This window comes from Pungitius pungitius, chromosome 9, assembly GCF_949316345.1.
Source record: "Pungitius pungitius chromosome 9, fPunPun2.1, whole genome shotgun sequence".
Classification (NCBI taxonomy): domain Eukaryota; kingdom Metazoa; phylum Chordata; class Actinopteri; order Perciformes; family Gasterosteidae; genus Pungitius; species Pungitius pungitius.
Genome location: NC_084908.1, coordinates 14,558,174 through 14,579,803, shown reverse-complemented (window position 1 = coordinate 14,579,803; position 21,630 = coordinate 14,558,174). Strand labels below are relative to the sequence as shown.

Here is a 21,630-nt window from a genome sequence, read left to right as displayed (position 1 = left end):
TGGCTCTCAGCGCCGGTAAGCCATCTAGCCTTTCTATACATGTCTATGGCCCAGGCGAGCAGAGGGGCGGGACGCGGGACAGACAAAGAGCGAGGAGGAGGAAGAATGGCGGGGACCGCGTTCACAATCACGGGACGGTAGGATACGTCTGGCAACTGCAAGTTTAGCTTCAAGTTAAGTTCAGGGTCCGCGTCACCTCCGGCGTTGAAGATCATCCGGCGCCGCGGTTAGCAAAATATAGCTCGTGTAGTGCTATGTGGGGTCTCCTCGCTAGCTAGTGAAGTGTTTAGCTAACTTTAGCAACTTTATTAGCTCCTCACCAACGCCGCAGGCTTCACCGCGCCAGCAAACAACGACGGCCAGCCGCCTCGCCTCGACAGCCCGTGATGTGACCGCAGCTCACCGGCTTTCTCCCCCTCTCTCTCCCACGCCACTAACAGACGTTTGTGAGTAAGTACCCTGCCACATGTTACTCCACTTTGTCCACGAACAGCAATGTGGGCAGCGGATTGTAGCTTTTTTTTAACTGAACGGGTAGAACTGTGAACTGCGGGTGGACATAATACTGAGGACGCAGTGTGAATAACATTGAACTTTATTGTATGCACGGACCTCTTCGTTATGGGTAGTCTTGAATGATGTGAATGCATGTTTTCCTGCATTCAGTTAAGAGCAACAGTGTTAAGCTTGGCCTGTCGTTTACCGCATCTATGGCTATTTGTTGCTAATGACATTAAAACGCATTGGAGGTGCTTGTGTGTTGTTACAGGGGATTTATCTGTTGTGTTCTGGTTAATGAGCCCCCTTCAGTGAGAATATCTCCTATTGAGTAGGACCGGTGTGCCCCTGTTGAATCTTGGTCATAAAGATGGGGAAACGTTTCAGTGTGAAACAATTGTTCTAAACTCCAATTGAATCCTACATTGAATATAACTTACTTGTTATCACGAGAGTTCGCCAGCTTTAACTTAATGTATTTCTGTTCAAAGTAACCTCTATTCAGGTTTTGCACTTTGTACATGGCCTCAACTTATTTAATTGGACTCCTGGTGTGACTTAAAATTTGTTTAATGAATCCAGGATGTAATATTTGTTCAGTATGCAGGGGCAGTGATTTAATTTGTCATGCTTAACATATTTTGTTATTTTACATGAGAATATGGTACATGCTCAGTTAATGAATATACATTCTAAAGTGCAATGTCCGTGACAACAGCTGACGGAGGGCGCTTGTGGTAGCGGGGCAGCTATGGTTTAAATACACGTATTCTGCCACATACTGGTGGAGATGCGAACACGTTTACTCTGCGATCTCCATAAACTGTCTTTGCTCTGCTCACTGAAGCAAAAGTCACTGACGACTATGCTCTAAAACAAACAAGAAGTCAGTTATAATTTCTTTAGTGTGAACATTCCCTGTAGTTTTGCAAGAGAGTCACCAATCCTATTTGAGGGACGTTTCGAATTATAAGTTGTATCAGAGCACATAGCTCATCTGCAGAGCACCTGGCCCCCAGCGCTGGAGATGTGGGTTCGATTCCCAGCACAGCAGATCTTTTTATTTTCACCTCTATTTCGGTTTTGCACTTTGTACATCGCCACAACTTATTTAATAAGACTCCTGATGTGACTTAAAATGTATTTATTGAATCCAGGATGTAATATTTGTTCAGTATGCAGGAGCAGTGATTTAATTTGTCATGTTTAGTTTTTTTACATGAGAATATGGTTCGGTACATGCTGAGTTAATGCGAACAGCTGACGTGGGGCGCTTGTGGTAGCGGGGCAGCTAACAGACACTTTAATATAATTACATCTATGGTTTAAATACTCGTATTCTGCCACATACTGGTGGAGATGCAAACACGTTTACTCTGCGATCTCCATAAACTGTCTCTGCTCTGCTCACTGAAGCAAAAGTCTCTGACGACTATGCTCTAAAACAAACAGGAAGTCAGTTATAACTCTATTAGTGTGAATATTCCCTGTAGTTTTGCAAGAGAGTCACCAATCCTATTTGAGGAACGTTTCGAAGAACAAAATTGTATCAGAGCAGATAGATCATCTGCAGAGCACTCGGCCCCTGGCGCTGGAGATGCGGGTTCGATTCCAGGTGCGGAAGATTTTTTTTTTCACCTCTATTTCGGTTTTGCACTTTGTACATCGCCTCAACCTATTTATTAAGACTCCTGATGTGACTTGTCAACTTTTTGCAGGCCTTTTGCAGCTCGGCAGTAGCCTTGTCTTGGTGGATTCCGTTCATGAGACCACAGAGTCAGGTTTGAATGCCAGCCCCGAGAGTGATTTATTTTGTCTCCTTAGTCTCTTTTTGACCCGCGCGCCCGGCCGACCGCCGCCCCCCCCCCGACGTGCAAGGGGGCGAAGGCCCGTTCATCGCTGCTTGCAGCTTTAATTTCCTTTGTCTTACTGCACTTTCTTTTGGTAATTTTGGCGTGTAAACAACTGATTGAATCCAAGCTTTTGGCTTGAAATGCAAAGGACCAAAAATGTATTTATTTTTTTCTTTAAAACTTGATCTCGATCTACTAAATAACAATGTTTACCTTCCTCCAGTTCCAGCTATTTATATATATATAAACTCCCCCTGTTTTGTACATTTCAGGTCATTTTATTCCTCACCTGTTCAGCAGGGATGTCCTCCTTCCTGTCAGTCAAAGCTGTGACCTTAAGTGCAGCAGCCCTGTCCTCCTTCCTTTTGTCAGATGGCACATTGGAAGGCTTCTAGCTGACGTCCATCTCCTTTTTTTTTTTTTTGACATGGTTTCCATGGAGCCAGTTGCTGTGAGGTCCTTGTGCCTAATTAGCTAAAATCAAACGGCATAGAGTGTACATAGATGGCAAATTCTTTTTACTCCTTGACATGCGCTGGCATTGATTCGCACTCCAGGGCATTCGGTCGCAATGTTCTGATTAATACTTTGACACCAAATATAAAACGTAGCGACTCGGAGCACTGATACAGGTTCTCTCTGTCTATGCACAGGACTGCTGAGTTCCAACCTCTACACTTTTATAAATCCTTTTGAATGGACTCGATGTGCAGCTGTATAGTTGATGGCTTAGCATGGTGCATTAAGGTTTCCCGGATAAAAATAGTCCCTCTATCAGTTAGCAGAGCAGCACATACGCTGTGAAGCCAAAGCTCAGCAGCTTCACTACATGTGTTAGAAGCTGCAGTATTTCTGTTCACGATTCATGATGGATACTCTTAAGAGCAACGCAAATATTCACTGCACCCGTCTGGGAGAAGGTTGCAGATCCGTCTTTTAGCATTCTTCAACATTGTGATAAGTTCCTGTGGCTCAAATTTTTGGGTCTAGATGTTAAAAAAAACTGTTGTATGATTTATAGATCGTCAGTCGTGGGAGACACAAGCTCATCGTTTGACCCTTTGACCTGTCAACACAAGCAAGGTATCAAGGGATTCGGACACAGATGAGCCATATCCTCTGCCTTTCTCTGTTTCTCTCTCATAGGAAATGGATTCCGCATCCCCTCAATGCAACTATAGTCGAAAAAGCATTTATTTCTTTGAAGAGTGCGGACAATCTGTGTGACTAAAGCACTCTGCGCAATCCATCCCCCTCACCCAAGACCCTTTTTTCACAGTGAGATGGGATAATAGCCAAACAGCATCAGAGCTAACTAATGTGACTGCATAATAAACAGATGAGTCAGGGAGTATTCATTTACATATCATCCCAACCTTATCAGAGATTCAATATAGTGAATTTGTAGTGAAATACCGACCACCAAAGAAATTGCTTGAGAATGCAGCGATCATGGAAACAATGCAGTGTCCAAATGGCTGCTGCTCAGTTTTGAAGTATAGTTTAAAAAACATTATACATCTCAGAGTTTTTATACAGTTGTCCAATAGCTGCTGAAATACCCCCCTTGTAGCAATGACTACTGTATTGAATGTAATTACTGGGAACTTGTGCTAGAGGGAGCTAATTAATAAGGCATTTATGAGTGGAAAATAGGCTTTTTGAATACAGCTTAGCTATCATTTTACTTACAATGGAGAGCTACTTGGAATTAAAGCAGTGTAAGTGGATAATTATGCAAATGGTCCAATTTGGATTTAAGATATGGTGGCAGGCTATATTTCTCCATGATCACTGCTGCTACATTAGAGTGGCTCACATAGGTTTCCTGTGCGCATGTGGGCTTATGTTCAGATGTTTTGTCCTGAGGCCATAGTATGATGTTTGAGTGTGTGTGTGTGTATGTGTGTGTGTGCTCTCTGACACAACTTTTTTGCCTCCCATACAAATAAGGAAGACCTTTGAACAAACGGGCTCTGATCATCTGCTCCTTGTGACGTATGCCTTTATCCATTTTCTGGGCTTGTGCATCCCTCACGCCTCGTGGCTATGAATTGCTTAACGCGTCAATTTTAATTTACCAACTGCATGTTCATATTGTTTGTAGAACTCCGCCGTTGACATCACTGCCCTCCCAGCACCGGGTAACAGTATTTGTTCTGTCTCTCTGACATCAAAACAGAAAGCCGTCATTTCTTTTTTTAATTCGGTTGCCATCAGCATCATCATCCACACTGGCCTAATTGCTGTTTATACTTTGCGTCTTTCTATCCAGCATCTCCGGCTCTACGTACCCTGCCTTTGCCCCCCCCCCCCCCCCCCCCCGCACCAGAAGCTCGCTGTTAAGCACCAAACTTGCCTCAGCGAACATAGGTCTATGTATGTTATGTAAGGCCCCCTATAAATAGGTTCACCCGGGATCTTTTGTCTTTACCTGATTCGCTCTTAGCCCAACAGTTTTTATTTCTGGAGAGAGCTGTGGAAGCTAGTGCAATGTAGAGATGGCCGTTTCCATAGTTACTTTTGTTAGCTGCGAGCCCTTAACATTCTTCATCTGTTTCCTCACATGTCTGCTGTTAGCAATTTTTATAATCTGTTTGCACGGCGTGTCCCCTTAGTGACTGTGTGTGCATCGATAAAGACGCGAGGGAAGCACTGCTTTCTGATTATTAACAATCCTATCTTTTTCATAAATATTGTGGTGTCAATGGATAGAGGGAGGGGGGGGCAACAAATACATAGGTGTGGGCGCAGATGAGTCAGGGACTTGAATATGTCAGAAGTATATACAATTAGTTAGAGTGATAACGATTTTGTGTAGTGGATGTTATTGAGCTTCACTCCAAAGGGATGGTGTTGCATTGTCTGCACATAACCTAGATATTTTCATTTAAACACATTATCCACTGTAATAACATTCCATCAGTTCTCTGGCAGTGGAGGTATTCTTTAGTTTGAATATCCAAAATGATAAAAAAAATATGAAAATAAACTGTCCCGTTTCATTGATTTGTCTAAATATCGCCCGAGCAGTTAGGTAACAGCAGGTGCAGCAGCTGGATCAGGCCCAAGAATTTGACTCTCAAAGTGCTGCAAGCATGGATCCGGCAGAGAAGAGGGCAAGGTGGGGGCCATGCAAGCGCTGTGTGTGTGGAGGAGTCTGGGGGCATGGTTAGAGAAATGCTGGGGCATTCCACAATCACGATTGGAGAGCTGAATACGATCCTCAGCCATCCCTGTTGTAGAACCAAACAGTACGGGCGGCTGGGGACCAAAGTGGGCGAGTGCGAAAGTATTTTTGGATCACACGGGAAACCTGCCACACCACCAGCAGCAACAGCAGCAGCATCGGGGCCTTGTACCGGGCTTCCCTAACCCACTCCCACTCTCAGAGGAAGAGCAGGAGAGAGATGTTCCTTCAAAAGAAGAACCACGCTTCCGCCGCTTTTATTTTTCTGATTTGGGCTATTTCGCTTTCAATTGCCCAGCGTTTGAACGATGATGCAGTATATATAACTATGCAGAGCCCAACATGACAGAGGGAGAGAGAGAGAGAGAGAGAGAGAGAGGGAGAGAGGAAATAACGAACTTGGCAGCTAAGGCGAATATCTTGTATTTATAGAAAGTCGTGTTTCCGGCAGAGGTTTCTGTGGTTTTAGCACTCCCAATCCATTTCTGCGGTGTCTTACAGGCCCTATTGTATCCAGGTTTAGATTGAAGATGTTCCCTCATCTAGCGCCTTGGGGGGAGATTTGACTGTGAGACATGTCAGAATGTGATTTGGGGGAGGCAGATGGATTTCTCCAGCTCTTGTGCAACCTTGGCTTTCTAAGGATTGCTCGAAAAAAAAAAAGAAGAAAAAAAATCAGCTTTGCATCCACAAACTTTTGGCATTAGTGGTAAAACCGAGCACTTGAGGCTGTAAATGCACGTAACGTGTTCCAAATGCATTTAATTACTACATGGCTACAGGAAGAGCTTTAGCCTACCTTAATTATTTTTTTGTTTTGGAGAACCATCACAGAATTTTCTGCACAACCTCTCCAGATCATGTTTGAAATGCTTTTTTATTTCAAACAGCAAATGGCAGCCTCTGCATCTCAGTGGATTTCCTGGTTTGGATAAAGTTCTTTTATTATTTACTCCCAAACAGTGTGGGCCGCATAGTTGGTTGACAAAAGGCCAAGGCATTGAGACTTTGAGAAGCTAATGTGCAAGTTTGATGTATTCATTTTCAAATAAGAATTATCGTGACGAGTATTTTTTTTCCCATGCAGCCGAGTAGCGATGCCAGAATCCGATGATACTTTGATTCTTGCGGTCCTCAGACAAAATCTAGTGTAGGTTTAATAGGTCTCGGGAAATAGAAAACAGTGTAAGCCGTATTCTACACGGAATTTAGAATTCTAATTGCAAACCCATAAATGAACAGAAACTGGCTCTAACCCAGAATTATAATGTGCTTTTAATTATCATGAGGAGCTTAAAGTCTAAACTCTAACATAGACAGAACCCAAATGACATGTAATCAGATCCATTGATGCGTTTTTGTTGTATTTTCGTCATTAGCTCGACTGCTATTAAAACACTAATGAACCACTGTTCATTAGTGTTTTGAACAAAAAATAATATCAAACGTAAAAACACAAAAAACACCCAACAGACACGGCCGTGCTCTCTATCCTGCATCTTGCAGGCGGTGATCTCAGAGGGCAGTCAGTCCTCACTGCCTCTCCAACTCTATCAGGCACCCACCTGCAAGCAAAACTCCCACACCCTGTCCAGGAGTGAACCTGAAAATAACACGGCCATGGGGTTACATATGCAGTGTAAAGAAAAGTATTTACCTCTCCCCGAGGCACCAAACATGCACTGCTGTTATGAAAGTACCATTGGGCATCCAGCACACAAGACCATCAGCTGTAGTAATGAATTCAACAAAAACTGAAGTGTTTTGTTTGACACTTTAAATGCAAGTCAGAGAATGAGAATGAACTGTACGTGGAAACACAGGCGTTGTTATGTGTCAAGGGAGCTGTGAGCATTTCTAGACATGCTACCTGGCTTCAGTCATGGCTTTCTGTCCAGCTTGATACTTTTCAACAGCTATTTGATAGACACTTCATCCATGACTCAAAAGATGAAGCATACTGGATTCTTAGACTGTTCCTGTGGTGTCATCAGCAGCTTTACGCTTATCCTGTGTAATAATGCAACATCGGCAGGAGATGTAAGCACAAACTTGTATGGAGACGTTGTTAAATCCCAAATGATGGATTCCTTGACTTTTTCCAAACACCTCCATGAGGTTGACAGTTGTTGTTTCAAATCAAACGCCGTAACAACTGTTGGATGGATTGCCACAAAATTTGCCACCCACATTCAAGCCGCTGCAGAATAAACTGTAATATCCAAACAATTAGCATGGCTGTAAAAGGTTGGCCGTGTTGAATTTGCATGAAATGAAGCATTGATTAAAATGCATCCATGCTGGTGCCGTATATGCATGAGTAGGTTATGGCTAAACGTATTGATTTACTTTTTAAATTTATTTAGTCCAATTGATGACTAGATTTTTAAAAAAAGACACGCTGAAAAGGGAGCCTATTTAGGTCAGGTACAAATTAAAGCATTCAATTTGTGCTGGCTGAAGTAATCTATTCAGTATAAGTGCCAAAATACCCTTTTATTAAAAAAAATGTTTTATCCTCTGTCCTGTCAGTACTTTGAACCTCTTTTGATGTAGATGTCCTTTTATAAAAAATGGAATAAACTTCCTATTGGTCCCTATTCATTCCCGAGTAACAAAAGCATTTTGTTTCACATTGCTCAGATGCAAAGGAATAAAACAAAAGGCTTTCATTTAACTTTCACAGGTATGGAGTTACCCCTGCGCTATAATGTCAGTAAGTGCTAACATTACATAAATCCATTACTTAGTCCCTTTGCTGTGGCATTTTATGGAGGGGAGAGGTCAGCCACACTGCAGTTATCATAACAGCATCTCGTGATCTGAACCCCATGTGATCAGATTGGTTTTAATAGACTCTGGATTACTCGGAGGCAGTTCCTCAAAGCTAAACATCTCTGGGGCTAGAATTAGAGTGCACATCTGAGGTGAAAACGATTTGTCCGGGAGAATGTCACGGCTGCAATGAAAGATTTTATAGGCTATTATCATACACTACCTTAAAAAGATGACAGGGCAGCGACTGAAAGATCCTTTCATACATCTTCGACTGCTCCTTGAGTATGGAGATTACATTAAATCTGAGTAGTCTAATATAAGCGGGTTCTGTATTATGCCTAATAGTGTCTTTGTCTTTGTGCTATAGTCACAATATAATTTATTCACAAGCATTTCTATTCTCTAAAACAAATCCTGTTACTATTCAAATGGCCCAAGCTCGCAGGAGTCCTTTCAGTACAGTTAAAAAGAACAATTATTGGTAACTTTCTGTCTGTTGTGATGTAGAGGCTTCAATCTAATCAATATATTCTGGCCTGTGTACGTGCAATGTCTTACTGCAACAATATACAATCATGTATTCAGATATTTTTTCCTAAAATTGGCTCCAGGCAATTTTCTGATATGAAATCATGATATTTCATTCATTGTAAACGGTGCTATATGGGTGCAGTTGGTCAAAATGGAGATAATTTCCACAGCATTTCTGGGTTTTAAAAATCCATATACTTAGCTTATTATACAGGCATAGTCAAATACTCTTGTTTTTTCTTCTTCTAGGGGAACTGTTGGGAGCATCTTAAAAAATGTGTGTTTCTTGTGGGATTTGAAGGCTGAATGCGGCAGCGGCGTCGCTATCCATGGTCCTGAACCTGTAACCGGTGGAAGGCAGAGGTCTGCCGCGGACCACAACTTCCTATAAAAGAGTATCGACTTTTTGTAATAGGAAGTGTGACCACGGAGTGCACCCGGCAACAGCTGCGAAACAGAAAAAAAATGCTTTGGGGGTTGAAATGTCATGTGAACAGTTGGGTTCAACCACTGAACACCTCAGGGGTGTTATCGACTCCCTTCAATGCTTTTAAAGGCCAAGGGTTCGTTTGGACTGGGCTTTGCAGTTATTCACCCTGATGCTGTAAGCGACCACAATTTCCAGCGACAACAAGAGAGCGATTGAATTTGTGAAAGAAAATCAAAGCGGTGGACTGCCAGGAAGAGTTGCTCAGTTTAACTGGAAACATGTAGGCCATTCAGTCCAGCCCAGACAGAGAAGGAAGGGTCATGGGGGAGATTAGTACCTGCAGTTTGGTCTTGTGCTTCTGTCACCTAAACGAAGCCATTAGTGTTTACTCCAAAGTCAAAACCGACAGACTATGATTTTGGAGAATACCTTATTACCTCTTTGCAGTTCTGCCCTCAATTGCTTGACTAATAGTCCTTACATGTTGATTTTCTTTTTCGTACTGTCTGATTTTATTAAATTTTGTTAATTTGCAATTTAGCTTAAGTCCTTGCTTTTGAACTTTATACCTGAACATCAGCTGCTGGTATTATTCCTAAACTCAGACCTTCAAGAAACAGCAACAGGTAATAATTTCACTCTGACCTTGCACATATAAGCCTATTTTTATTACAGCATCTTGATATTCCTGTTGGTTCATATCATAACTTAGGGTATACTCTGTTTACAGCATGCAGCGTGCAATTTGCCATAACAACTAACTTATGGATCTCAATATTTCCCTTGAGTATTTTGCTGTCACTATAATGTGTAATATACATTTTTATAACTTGCATAGTTAAAGATTAGAAGCTATAAGTTTTATTGTTGAACAAACTTGTTGCCAAAAAGGTGTATTTGCCCAATACATACATCACGGGGTGCATCACATGATAACATGTTTTATTTTCTGATTTGGTTATTCATGTACCAACAGTATACTTTCTGTATTGTCACACTGCCCGTCATTTCGTCCCTTAAACTGGCGTTTGGATGCCTTCTTACCTCCAAAATACTGGAATGTTCCTCCTGTGATCGCTCAAGTCCGTCAAACAGCGCTGGAGTCCCACTTTTCCACCAGGTCGTACATCTCTTACCGGGAGAGGACTATCAGAACTAAACCGGCGGATGGGGGTATACCTCCGCGGTTTGAGACATTTCACCTTCAGTTCGGAGGTCTGAATGGTGATACCAAAAGAAGAGGCGCCGTCTTTAGTGTGATAACATTTTAATCAAAATTATAAATCGTTTCAGTGGAAATAACTCGAATCATTACAACATTTTACCACCGAACACTGATCGCCACTTGTTGCAACGTCAGACTCCAGTATGGGAGGAGGGAGGATTGGAGGGGGGGGGGGGGAAGACTCCGTCACATCCTGTTTCCATATATGGGCATGAAGTTTACACGCAGCGGGGAATCCTCTCACTGGAGCTGATGAATGGGGAGGAGGGCCGAAGGAGCTGCCAAAGTGTATAAAAGGAGAGAGAGGGGAAGTCGCTGATGTGAAATCCACAGCGAGCAAATACCCACCGAGGAGCGGAGACGAACAGGAATACCTTTAATTGCTTTTTAAACCTTTTGACACAGACCGCTTTGGATCATTTGTTGAACCGCATCAAAAGAGGGGTTGAAAGAACACATTCGTCCGCATAATTTGTTTTACATTTTCCCCCTTTTCTCTTTTTCTCCCTGGGAGAGACGGACCTCTAAGTGCATCAGTATGTTGAACAATATGGATTTGAATGCGAAAGATTCTTTTTACCCTCAGTTTGAGAATTGCAACAGTTCTTCCGTGGGAATGGAAAACAGCGCGCGGAAAGACAACCAGGAGGTGTATGTCGATGCAGAGCGGGGGGTACCTGCCCAGTTTGGCCACGGTGAGTTCGCATCTTTGCACGGTCGGTAAAATGTGCATGCATGAGAATTTGAATGTGTCGAATCTAAGTGCGTCCGCAAATAGAGTCGTCTTTCCGCGCAGTCGTGTATATGAAGGCATTTTATCAAGCCATTCCTGAGCCAAAATACCACACGAATGTTTACGTAACGCTGATTTGTCATCCTCGGTCATTTTTGCACTGATTCTCAAATTAAAAAAAACACTCGCGATGACAAAGTTTTCTCTCTTGCTGATTCAACAGAAGGAACCCCTGCAACCCTCAAAACCGAAGCCTCCAACTCGGAATTTGCGTTTAACCCCTGCGAGTGCCCAAAAGACACCTACACCCCCTCCTCGCTCGCCTACTCTGGCAGTTTCTATGTTGAGGCATCTCAGGGAGCGCCGTGCAGCACCGAAACACTTCTCAATATGATCACTGAGATTGTGGGAATATCCACACTGCCACTTTCAGAAATGACACACGGCGGCAACAGTCGGGGAACTTATCCGTCGCCCGCGCCGATGGACAGCAGCAGCGGCGGCAATTTTGGAGACCCCGGCGTCAAGAGGCAACCCTACACCTGCTCGGGACCTACTCCCCCCCTGTACTCCCCGGACCAGACGTGCCCGGGGTACGCTGAAGATCAGAATGGAAGCCAGGCTCTAGACCCGTCCACTTCCCAGCTGAGCTTCGGTTCCTCCCGAGCTCCTAACCAGAAGAAGGATGAACCGAAGTCAGAGGCCGCTTCTTTCCCCGTCGTTGTCAAGAATGAGTTTGAAAGCAGCTGCTACGAGTGGGGGGCATTCAGTAAGTCTGGCTGTTTGGAGACGAGTTTCCAGACAGAAACCTTCCCGATGTCCAGCGATTTCCCCCCCGACCAGCAGATGGATGTCAAGGAACTTTTAGACACATTCCCCCCAATCTGTCCCAACCCAGAGATGGAGTTTAAAGTGGAGGGGGGAATCAAACAGGAACCGTGTTTCTCTGACACCTGTTCTCAGAGCTACTCAAGCCCCCTGTACAATAATTACCTCCCACCACCTCCGATGGGCCTCTCCTCCAACCTGAAATCCTTCACCGACCCCCCGCAGCCATCTAATCAGTGCGATTCCCTGTACACGTCACCAGCTTTACCGAGCACCATAGACTCCATCCTCTATTCTTCTTTGCTGCCAGATTCGTTCGCCCAAAGTTACACCACCCGTGCGACGAAGCCCCCCAGGGCCAGGAAGAGCCCCGCCGCCTCTCACGGCCCGGCCAAAGAGAAACCCTTCACCTGCCCCATGGAGAGCTGCGACCGGCGCTTCTCTCGCTCGGATGAGCTCAACCGGCACATCCGCATCCACACGGGCCACAAACCGTTCCAGTGCCGCATCTGTTTGCGCAGCTTCAGCCGTAGCGATCACCTCACCACCCACACCAGGACTCACACCGGGGAGAAGCCGTTTTCCTGCGACGTCTGCGGCAAACGGTTCGCTCGCAGCGACGAGAGGAAGCGGCACGGACGCGTACACCTGAAACAGAAGGAGAAAATGGAAATAAAGCCACAAGTGACCACCAGCGCGTGGACTTTCACTCTTCCCGAGGGAATTTGAAGCCAATGCGGTGGTTCCACATGTACAGTATTAGAATCTCTCCGTCTTGGAAGATAAGCCAGCTGACCACGAGTTGATGTCTGAGTTCGTTCGACTGGCGAGCCCATGCCTGGCACAAGAGGTTTTTGCAAATATTGCAGTTTTCTTTCAGGAGCAGAAGGGGAGAGAGGTCTGCTTCGGCCTTATTGCTTGCTGCTGACGCGTCTGACTTTATGCAAAGATGCATAGGTTGAAAAGTCGGTAAACGGATCAACAGTGACTTGTTGCTGTTTTTGTCAGTAGAGCCCAAACCTCTCTGCTGCGGCACTGCATGACTGCTGTTCAGCACCTCTTGACCTGGACAGCTCCAACCTCCATCGCCTCAGAGCCGAGATGGATTGCACTTACAGATTATTAATATTTCCATTTAAGATTCTTATTTTCTGCTTTTAGCATTCTTAGAGCAATGGTTTGGACAATGTTTCTTAAAACGCATGTTTATGTCGGTGTTTTTTTCTTTTTCTTTTTTCTTTAAGCGGAATATCAACCACTGTCAAGGTATACTCCTTCGCTGATGGGTTTTGACATGAATGTAGGCAAACTTATTTATGGTTTGACCATAATGCTGTCCATCTTTGAACAAATTTAGTGTTTGTTTAACTTCTTATCATTTGACTGTCGGTGTTTTTGTCATTGGTCTTTGTGTTGTATTACACTTGTTTGGATTATAACAATTGTGAAAGATATATCATAAATGGGAAATAAATATATTTGTATTACTGTACTTCTTTGTATTTTTATAGCTAACTGTATATTTTACATTTATCACATTTGAGCGTCATTTATCAAGGTGAAATGTATTCTAAATCATTAATAATGTCTTGGTTTTTGAGGGCTATTGTTTAGTAACACAATATTTTAAATGTTACAATTTGATATCAGAAACATTTTCGCAATTCATCACATTGTTGGTATGATACAAGTTATTTAATTGAACTGCTGATCTAGATTTAAAAGGGATCAGTATGAACGATAGTTGTAGTACGGCTTTTCAACAAAAAGGATTTTACAATATGTACAGAGAACTATGTTTAATCCTGCTAGAAACGACTGGCAAAATCATACGAACATTGCTTTTGAGTAATCAGGTAGCACACATTGCTGCGTTTCTGTGGACTTTACCTTGGACTTTCCCATGAAAGGGTTTTAACTCCTGGTATATTTAGCTGGAGATAATGTATGCTGAAATGTTCACTTTAGCAAACAAAAAAAAGAACAATGTTGAGAGTTTGGTGAAATTGTCACCAACAAGGTATTGCAAAAAAATAATTTAACTTGCCTTAAGTTATATTAACTGTTCAAGTAAAGATTTTGTACATACACAGTTTCTACAATACTTCAAATCAATATTGATGTTGTTATTTTTATGAAAGGTTTATGAACAAAATAAACATTTTCTGGAACCAGCAAGTTTCTTGTGCATGGTTTAGAAGGATCAAACGAGTGTCTTCTTTTTCTCCCTTTGTCCGATCTGTTCCAGAGAGCATCTGGACCCCCCATCGAAGCATTCGGATGACTGTGTCCCTTTCCAAAAATATACATTATAACAGTCCACCTGTGGCACCACACTGTATCCCTAACATTAGACATCACAACTCTGCTCTGTGAATCACAAGGCGTTTGACTCAAACACTTTAAAGAGACTACACTATTACTCAGTGCTGTGATTCTGAATCCCCTCGACTTCAAAGATCCCTTTTTCTCATGTTCTAAGTGTCGAGACGAACACCATGGGCGCCGTGGTAATCTTGTTAAACACGACATTTTCTTGCCATGTCAATGAGATGATCCGATGCTCTCAGTTCATTCATTGCTTTGTTCATTCACTCATCCATTTTTGCAATAAAAGGATATTAAATTCCACTGAGTTGCTGATGGCGATTATGGTCTATTATCATGTTTTTTTCCCTCTCTCACACAATAGTGCTACTGCAGTCTTCTCTTGTAAAAAATGCCGTTAACATTCTCATTTCTAGAATAAAAAAGTGGTGCAAGCCATTGCTTCAGCTTTCTGATTGTGAGGGCCTCTTTTCAGAGCAACACAGGCTGCACCCCACAACAATGAACACATCCAAATGCCGCTGAACTGGCAAAAACACCTTGAACACAGGACAAGTACTGTTTGAGGTAGGAAAATGTGACTTATGCAAAAAAAAAAGCGGTTGTGTCTAAAATTGAATTTTCATGATGCTTGGGGCTCTGTGCATCTTTGTAGGTGGCCAAGATGGTCCAGCCTGTCATTGTAAACCATGCGGGCATCTATTACCAGGGAGTCCGGTGTGGTACGTAGGACATGCGTGTGCCCATGACGCAGCCGGCTGGCGGAACGCTACTTCGCTTGCCCACGGCGGTGCGTAAGCGCCTGCGTTGTCTGTAGCTGACAAACATACTGCACCAGTGCGAAAAGACGAGCTGCCACATGGCGCACTTTGAATAGCATGTATCCATCCGCTCCTGTCCATCACTCATCATCACTTACCATAGGGCCCCCCCAACCAGCAACAACACACACTCCCTTATCCATGTTGCTTTAGTGGCAAACGTGGTCCAGTGATGGATGTTTGAGGTTTTGAATTGCAGTGATGTGCAGTCACAGTGACCATTATCCAGACACTTCAAGGCTGAAGAGTTATTGAACTCTGGCCAGTGATGGAATTTCTGCATTTGTGCATTTGAAAGCTCAAATTCACATTTGCATACTGTAAATGGTGCTTGATATATCTACAACGTGTGCGTGCAGTTTCAGCTGCGTTGTCTTCATCAAATATGTTAACCATGTCAGAAACCCTTCCAACTCATTCTTCGATGAGGACTAAAGGCTTACATCAGTTTTTTTCCCCACTAGCATATATGATTTTTTTTTTTACTCCAGCAGATATGCGTAATTGCGGAAACCATTAAGTAATTGTGCAGAGAGGGCATATGACCGCCACTGAGAACTATGATTTCTCACAACGCGCACCTCTGCTGTGAATGGTAGCACATCAAGTCCATTAAATACTTGCCAGGATGTTACTAAGGCAAACATATTAACATTAGTAGTGTTGCACAGCGGGGGTCTGGGTGTGTGGGGGGAGGGGGGCCATCCAAGGAAAGTGTCTCTCTGTGACTAACAAATTGCAGCGAGAAAACCATGATCACATGTGATTTCAATTACTCAATGTCTCTTTTAATTAATCGCTTAATGTAGGATTGCTTCTGCATAAATCAATGGGACTATTTATCTGCTGTACCAAATTTACAATAGTAGCTAGTAATAATAGTTTGGCCCAGGATTAAATAAAAAATATCCTTAAAAAAAATGACAATGAAGGATTAGATGGGCCCAAATTCTGAGGATTTGTGTCATTGCAGAATGATATGTACTTACATACATCACTTGTAAGCTTTCTTTTATCATTTGATTGGCACACAAAGGTTTGTTTTTTCTGCATAATCTACTTTTTTATATATTATAATATTTGGAATGATACACATGCAAAAACTAACCTCCAGTATATCTATATTATATAGGGTTCTGACTGGAGCATGTCCTCCTTGGAGTCAAGCCCATCCACATCTGCGCTGCCATTGAATATCTGAAGTCCGTCTTAAGAGGGACAAGTGCGGCCCCAGTCGTCTCTGAAGAGCCCAACATCCCTTTTATCCATGCTTGAACTCCAAACAATACTACCTCTACAACAATAATCCAATAATGACTTTCAGAAGGTATGAAAAGGAATGTATTTGCTTATATGAAGGATAACAAGCAGCTCCAGTGGTTCAAGATTCAGGTATCAGGTCAACTGAAGTACCTATTAATAATCACAGTTCTACTTGAGACGGTCTATATGGCCACACAGTCTCATTTGGCCGTGGATTGATCTATTGTGGGGTAATCACCACATAATTTTATGCGCACCTTTAAAACGTTCACCGGGGCACGTCATGGTCCTTGGGGTGGGCTCGGTAATCAAGGTGCATAATCGCATGGCGGTAATGGCAATCAGGCTTAGCAGATTAATTCCTTGGATCATACATCAGCCCGTTGGACCTGTATCTGATCATGAAGAAGGGTGTAGGTGGTCTGGAGAGTGCAGGTGATTAAAAACAAGAGAACCATCGCGGTGAGAAGGAGCTCGTTATGCAAACATTTTAAAGTGCCTTATTCATTCCAATGTTCTAGCTCCCAAATTCTTCATTTGTATTACTGATCAAGCTAAGCGTCTGAAGAGAAGAAGTTTTGCTTTGCTGATGAACTACACGTCAACGCTAGGGTCAAGGAGTCCAGTCTACCACTTTTGTCCTGGGCACGTCATCTCTATGGTAACTAGCTCAAGGGACTTTTAGTATAGGCTGCATCTAAAGTGAATGGAAGGCGGTGAGCATACCCTAGCTGGATTAATGACTTCATAGCAGCTGCCCTTGGAACTACCCCGGTCTGAGCCATTACAATACTGCAGCAGCACTGTGGTGTACCTGAGTGTATACGGCCTCCAGCAACCTGGATCCATTCATCGTTCAGTCCATACAAACAGCTTTCTACCCTTAGGTTAATTTCTTTTCAACCCTGAAAGCAGAGTGTGTCAGATGCTTCTTGCTTCGGGTTAGTAAAGGAACAGGGCGGCCTTTGGTATTTTGTAACATAACATATCGTTTTCAGATGCTATAATACGTACCGTTCATGACTAAATGTAATGTCAAAATGGGCACTTGTTGCGACAAACCCACAGACGTTTCTCCTTAGGTTTTGGTAGCAGCAGGCAGAACATTTCTAAAAAGCCCATTGTACGCCGCTGCTCAGACTGCAGGTAGGCAAAGATAGCAACCAGCTGGTGACCATAGGGAAGCATTCAACGGAATCGTAATACTTGCTTTTACACTGCTCTGAATTTAGCTTTTATGTTAATTGTTGGGGGAGACCAAAAACAGAGCTAAAAGAAGTTATTGGAAAATCTTTGAAAACTGTTTTAAGAAACACCGGTCAAATCGAGGCTGTTTCTCCTTCTGCTGCTGGAAGTACAAATAAGCAAATATTTACAAAAAAGTTTGCTATATCACCTTGATGAGGTGATAATGTATATTCAACACCAAAAGCAGCAAAAACTTAATTCTTGAGACAAATGTTTTTTTAAATGCTTTATCAAAGGGAAAAAGGAAAATTGCAATCACACATTTTCAATCAAGACCACCTGCTCATGTTCTTACAACAAAACAGACCTGATTAGCTTTTGTTCCCCTCCTTCCGTAACGAAGGAATGAATATCTTGTGTTCAAGTGTCATACACCTAAAGGGGCCCAGCCAACATGGGCTGGCTACTTACATTACCCTCAGGGGCAAGACAGAACAAAGAGAAAGACACTGTATACATGCTTCAAACACGTTGTGCAAAATAAAAACTCACGATATCGAACCGTAATCTACATTTGTCCCTCATCAAAACAAAAAATTTCAGGATAAATTTCCAAAATCCCTTTGGCTGCAGTAAAATAGAAAATGCATTTCCCTTCATTCAAATAACACAGGTGACACTTCCCATCCTCCTCTGGGACTGAATGGAAACTTGCAGTCTTAACAGCCGAAGGCAGAATGCCAGATCTCAACCGAGCACAAATAGATGTCTGAGCTCTGACATATTGCTTGGCATGGTAAGTGTGCTATGTAATAACACAGGAAGCTCTCTGTTTTGGTCTGCCTCGGTAGCTGGTCTGATCGTTTTCTTTGTCATTTTCAAATAGCAGGGATTTTAATATCACTGAGGCTACGTGGAGGTACATGTATAATACAACTGTGGCTCAGGGTGGTTTGGACGACTGTGACAGCAGCTGGTCGTGACAATGGGATGAAATGTTAACCGTTACACCAATCAGCTGGTGGCAGGAGACGACACACTCTAATCAGTCATCATTTTGTCGCAACAAGTGCCCATTTTGACATTACATTTAGTCATGAACGGTACGTATTATAGCATCCGATGTTTTCATAGTTTTGATAGAACAGTTGACTGGTCAACTAGGAAATGACCAGCACAAATGCATCGATGTTTCCTGCAGATGCATGTACTGTATATCCTGGATTGACAGCAATGACTCTGAAGGAAGTTTGTGCTTGTGGGTAAAAAAAACTATTACTTGTTTCAAATATCGAGAGATATGCTGTCACATTAGCATACATCTCGCAAAGTGTCTTCAATAAACAAAAAATGGTGTAAAATCCAGTCGAAAAACCCCACCGTATACACACAACTGTTAACCCCTCTTCCCATAAAGTAAATTACCGTATGACCATGTGTCCAGTGGAGCCCTGAGTGATTACTTTAGTGCTTTGACATTTGCAACAGCAGTAATGAGGCATGTCTGTGACAGCTGTGTCACTACCGGCAGCCTATGTCTCGGCTGCTCAGTTCAGCGCTGCGAAGGAGGCATACTGTGGCCAAACACTGGCACTCTCTCTAGATAATGATGGCTCACCCATCGAGAAGCAGAGAGAATGTGTCGAAGTCTGAGGACACTGCGCATGTGTGTTTTCACTGAGAGAAAGAAGTGAGGCCGATTGAGAGAGTGTTTGTGGAGTGTATTAGTATGTGTGTGTGTGTGTGTGTGTGTGTGTGTGTGTGTGTGTGTGTTTGTGTTCATGCATGTCTGTCATTGCCAAGATGGAATCAGAGACTGTGAGAGGAGGCTGGGCTGGGACATAAAGACTAGTAGTATGAAAACGAGTGGGCTGAACATGCTCGGCTCATACGGTGCACCCTACCGTCAAGCAGGGCGGCGATTTGCATGCGCACGCCAGCCTGGACGCCAACCGCAGTGTGCATTCCGCATCCAAATTAACCATCAAAATCAAGCATCGCTCTATGGAGCCCCGTGAAATGTATGCAAAATATAGCTACTTCAGCATTAGCGCTTCACTTTCTCTGCCGTGACTGTTGTTTTAGTGGCCACTGAATTCTGATAGTTTCTGAATTGGAGCCTTTGGTAAAGAATAAGATGATTATTTCCTAGTCTGCTTCATCAATGACCTAAATGTGATCAGACATTGGGTCTTGTAAAGGTTTTAGATCATATGTGCTACTCCTCTGTTCTGTTGTACTCAGGTCTGGATTCTTCTGTCATTGTTCTATTATGTTTTTTTTATGGTATTTTCATTGAATTACATTAACGCAATATCATCATTCACTAACGACGACTATTGTTTTACAGCCTGTTAACGCATTTTTTTAAAACATAGTTATAATTATGGAATCCATTTGCTGACTGGCTGTGAATACATAAACAGACACACCGTGGCACTCACAGAAAAGAACTGGCGGAGAAATGGAGAAAGGTAGCGCTCTCTTTTCATTTTAAATCTCTTCCAGACGGCAGAATTGATGGAATCAAATTGATTAATAACTGTTGTGTTTTAAATGCACCCAAGAAGGGAGAACAAACTGCTCCTTATTGTAACTCTTTACTTGGGCAAGCAGCCGTTCTGCCCTCAGGAGAACTGTTTGCACAAAAGGTGCCTGTAATAATATGTTTTTTTGCTACAGACTAAATATAACGTTTAATGTCCTGGCTCTGGCAGAACGCTTCGGTTTTATTTTTCATCTGATTCAATCAATTTTTAGGTTGAGATTTACAAGAAACATGTTAAATGTTACTGTGTAAAGTGAATACTGCCGTTAAAAAGTGCTTGCATTAATAAAAATGCGCAGTACACCACTTTTGATTAATCGCAAGAAAATACAGTTACAAGTTATTTTCTATTTTGTTTAATTCTGTTTGATTTGTTTCTGTTCTATTATGTTGTGTTATGTTATGTTCTATTTTACCTTCTGTTCTGTCGTCTTTCCGTCTTGTTCTTGTTATATTCGGTTCTATGAGCTTCAATCAACAAGTCAAAACAAACGTAAAGTTTTGGTTGTCCATCTTCCCGGTCCAGTCTTTTTTATTTTTATTTTTTTAATTCAGCTACTTCATGGCTGTACAATGATATTGAAAAGAGTCTGATATATTCTGTAACTGTAAAGGTTCAACAGCTGTTATTCCCAACCAATGACTGGAAAAGTCTAATTATATGTGGCAATACCAAAATATATCATATCTGCTCAAATGTTTTACTTTTGAATATATTTTTTGCACTGAAGACCATTTGTCACATGCTGAACAAATATTGGGAAGTGATCTGTTAACGACCATTATGGACATATGGGCAGCTAAATATAAGAATGTAACTCAAAAACTCAAAAACTCATACACCTACTTGCATTTGTAATGCAGGAATCTTCCGTCTAATGTAGTATTTTGACACGCATGACTACTTAGTATAGGTAAACTTAAGTATAGGGTCTGAATACTTGTCCACCACTGCCTGCGTGTACCTGCTGCTTTACCCCCCTCCGCTCAGCATAGAAAAGCCATGACCCCGTCCCCTCCCCTCCTTATTCCGCCTGGTCCCCCCTCAGTGGTGCATAATGGCAAGCTCTGCCCCCCAGTGGCTTTTAGCTGTTGATGGACTGTCACTTTCCCAGGGGGGGTGGAGTGCACAGAGAGTGTGGTCTCTCCCCGTCTGAGAGTATAGGAAGCATGCTGGGGTCACACACAGGCGTATGCAGGAGGCTACAGTACGTTTCTAAGCCTAAAAGCCCTGGCCGTGTATCAGACAGGAGCTGTCTCTGATCTCAAACCTGTAGAGTGTTGGAAACCTGAAGAGACCTGTTTTGTCCCCCTCCTGTGATTATTTGTGCTTTAAATGGTGGCTTTCATATGTATGAGTCAGATCAGCAGCTCACATTTAAAAATGAAAACACTCTCTGCTCACTGCGGACCCTA

The 21,630-nt window shown here is 42.7% G+C and overlaps 2 protein-coding genes across 2 annotated transcripts in view; both read left to right on the top strand.

The window, feature by feature from the left end:
* The first annotated feature begins 105 nt into the window (after positions 1-105).
* The window catches only part of fbxo41 (F-box protein 41), a 60,642-nt gene continuing 39,117 nt past the window's right edge, over positions 106-21,630 (top strand). The window contains exon 1 of the mRNA XM_062564388.1: positions 106-450. The gene's annotated coding sequence lies outside the window, so the exon portion shown is untranslated. The remainder of the gene's footprint in view (positions 451-21,630) is intronic.
* Positions 10,754-13,558, top strand: LOC119218588 (early growth response protein 1-B). The gene is made up of 2 exons (XM_037473125.2): positions 10,754-11,200; positions 11,462-13,558. The coding sequence occupies exons 1-2, from the start codon at positions 11,044-11,046 to the stop codon at positions 12,793-12,795; spliced, it is 1,491 nt and encodes a 496-aa protein (XP_037329022.2). The 5' UTR covers positions 10,754-11,043; the 3' UTR covers positions 12,796-13,558.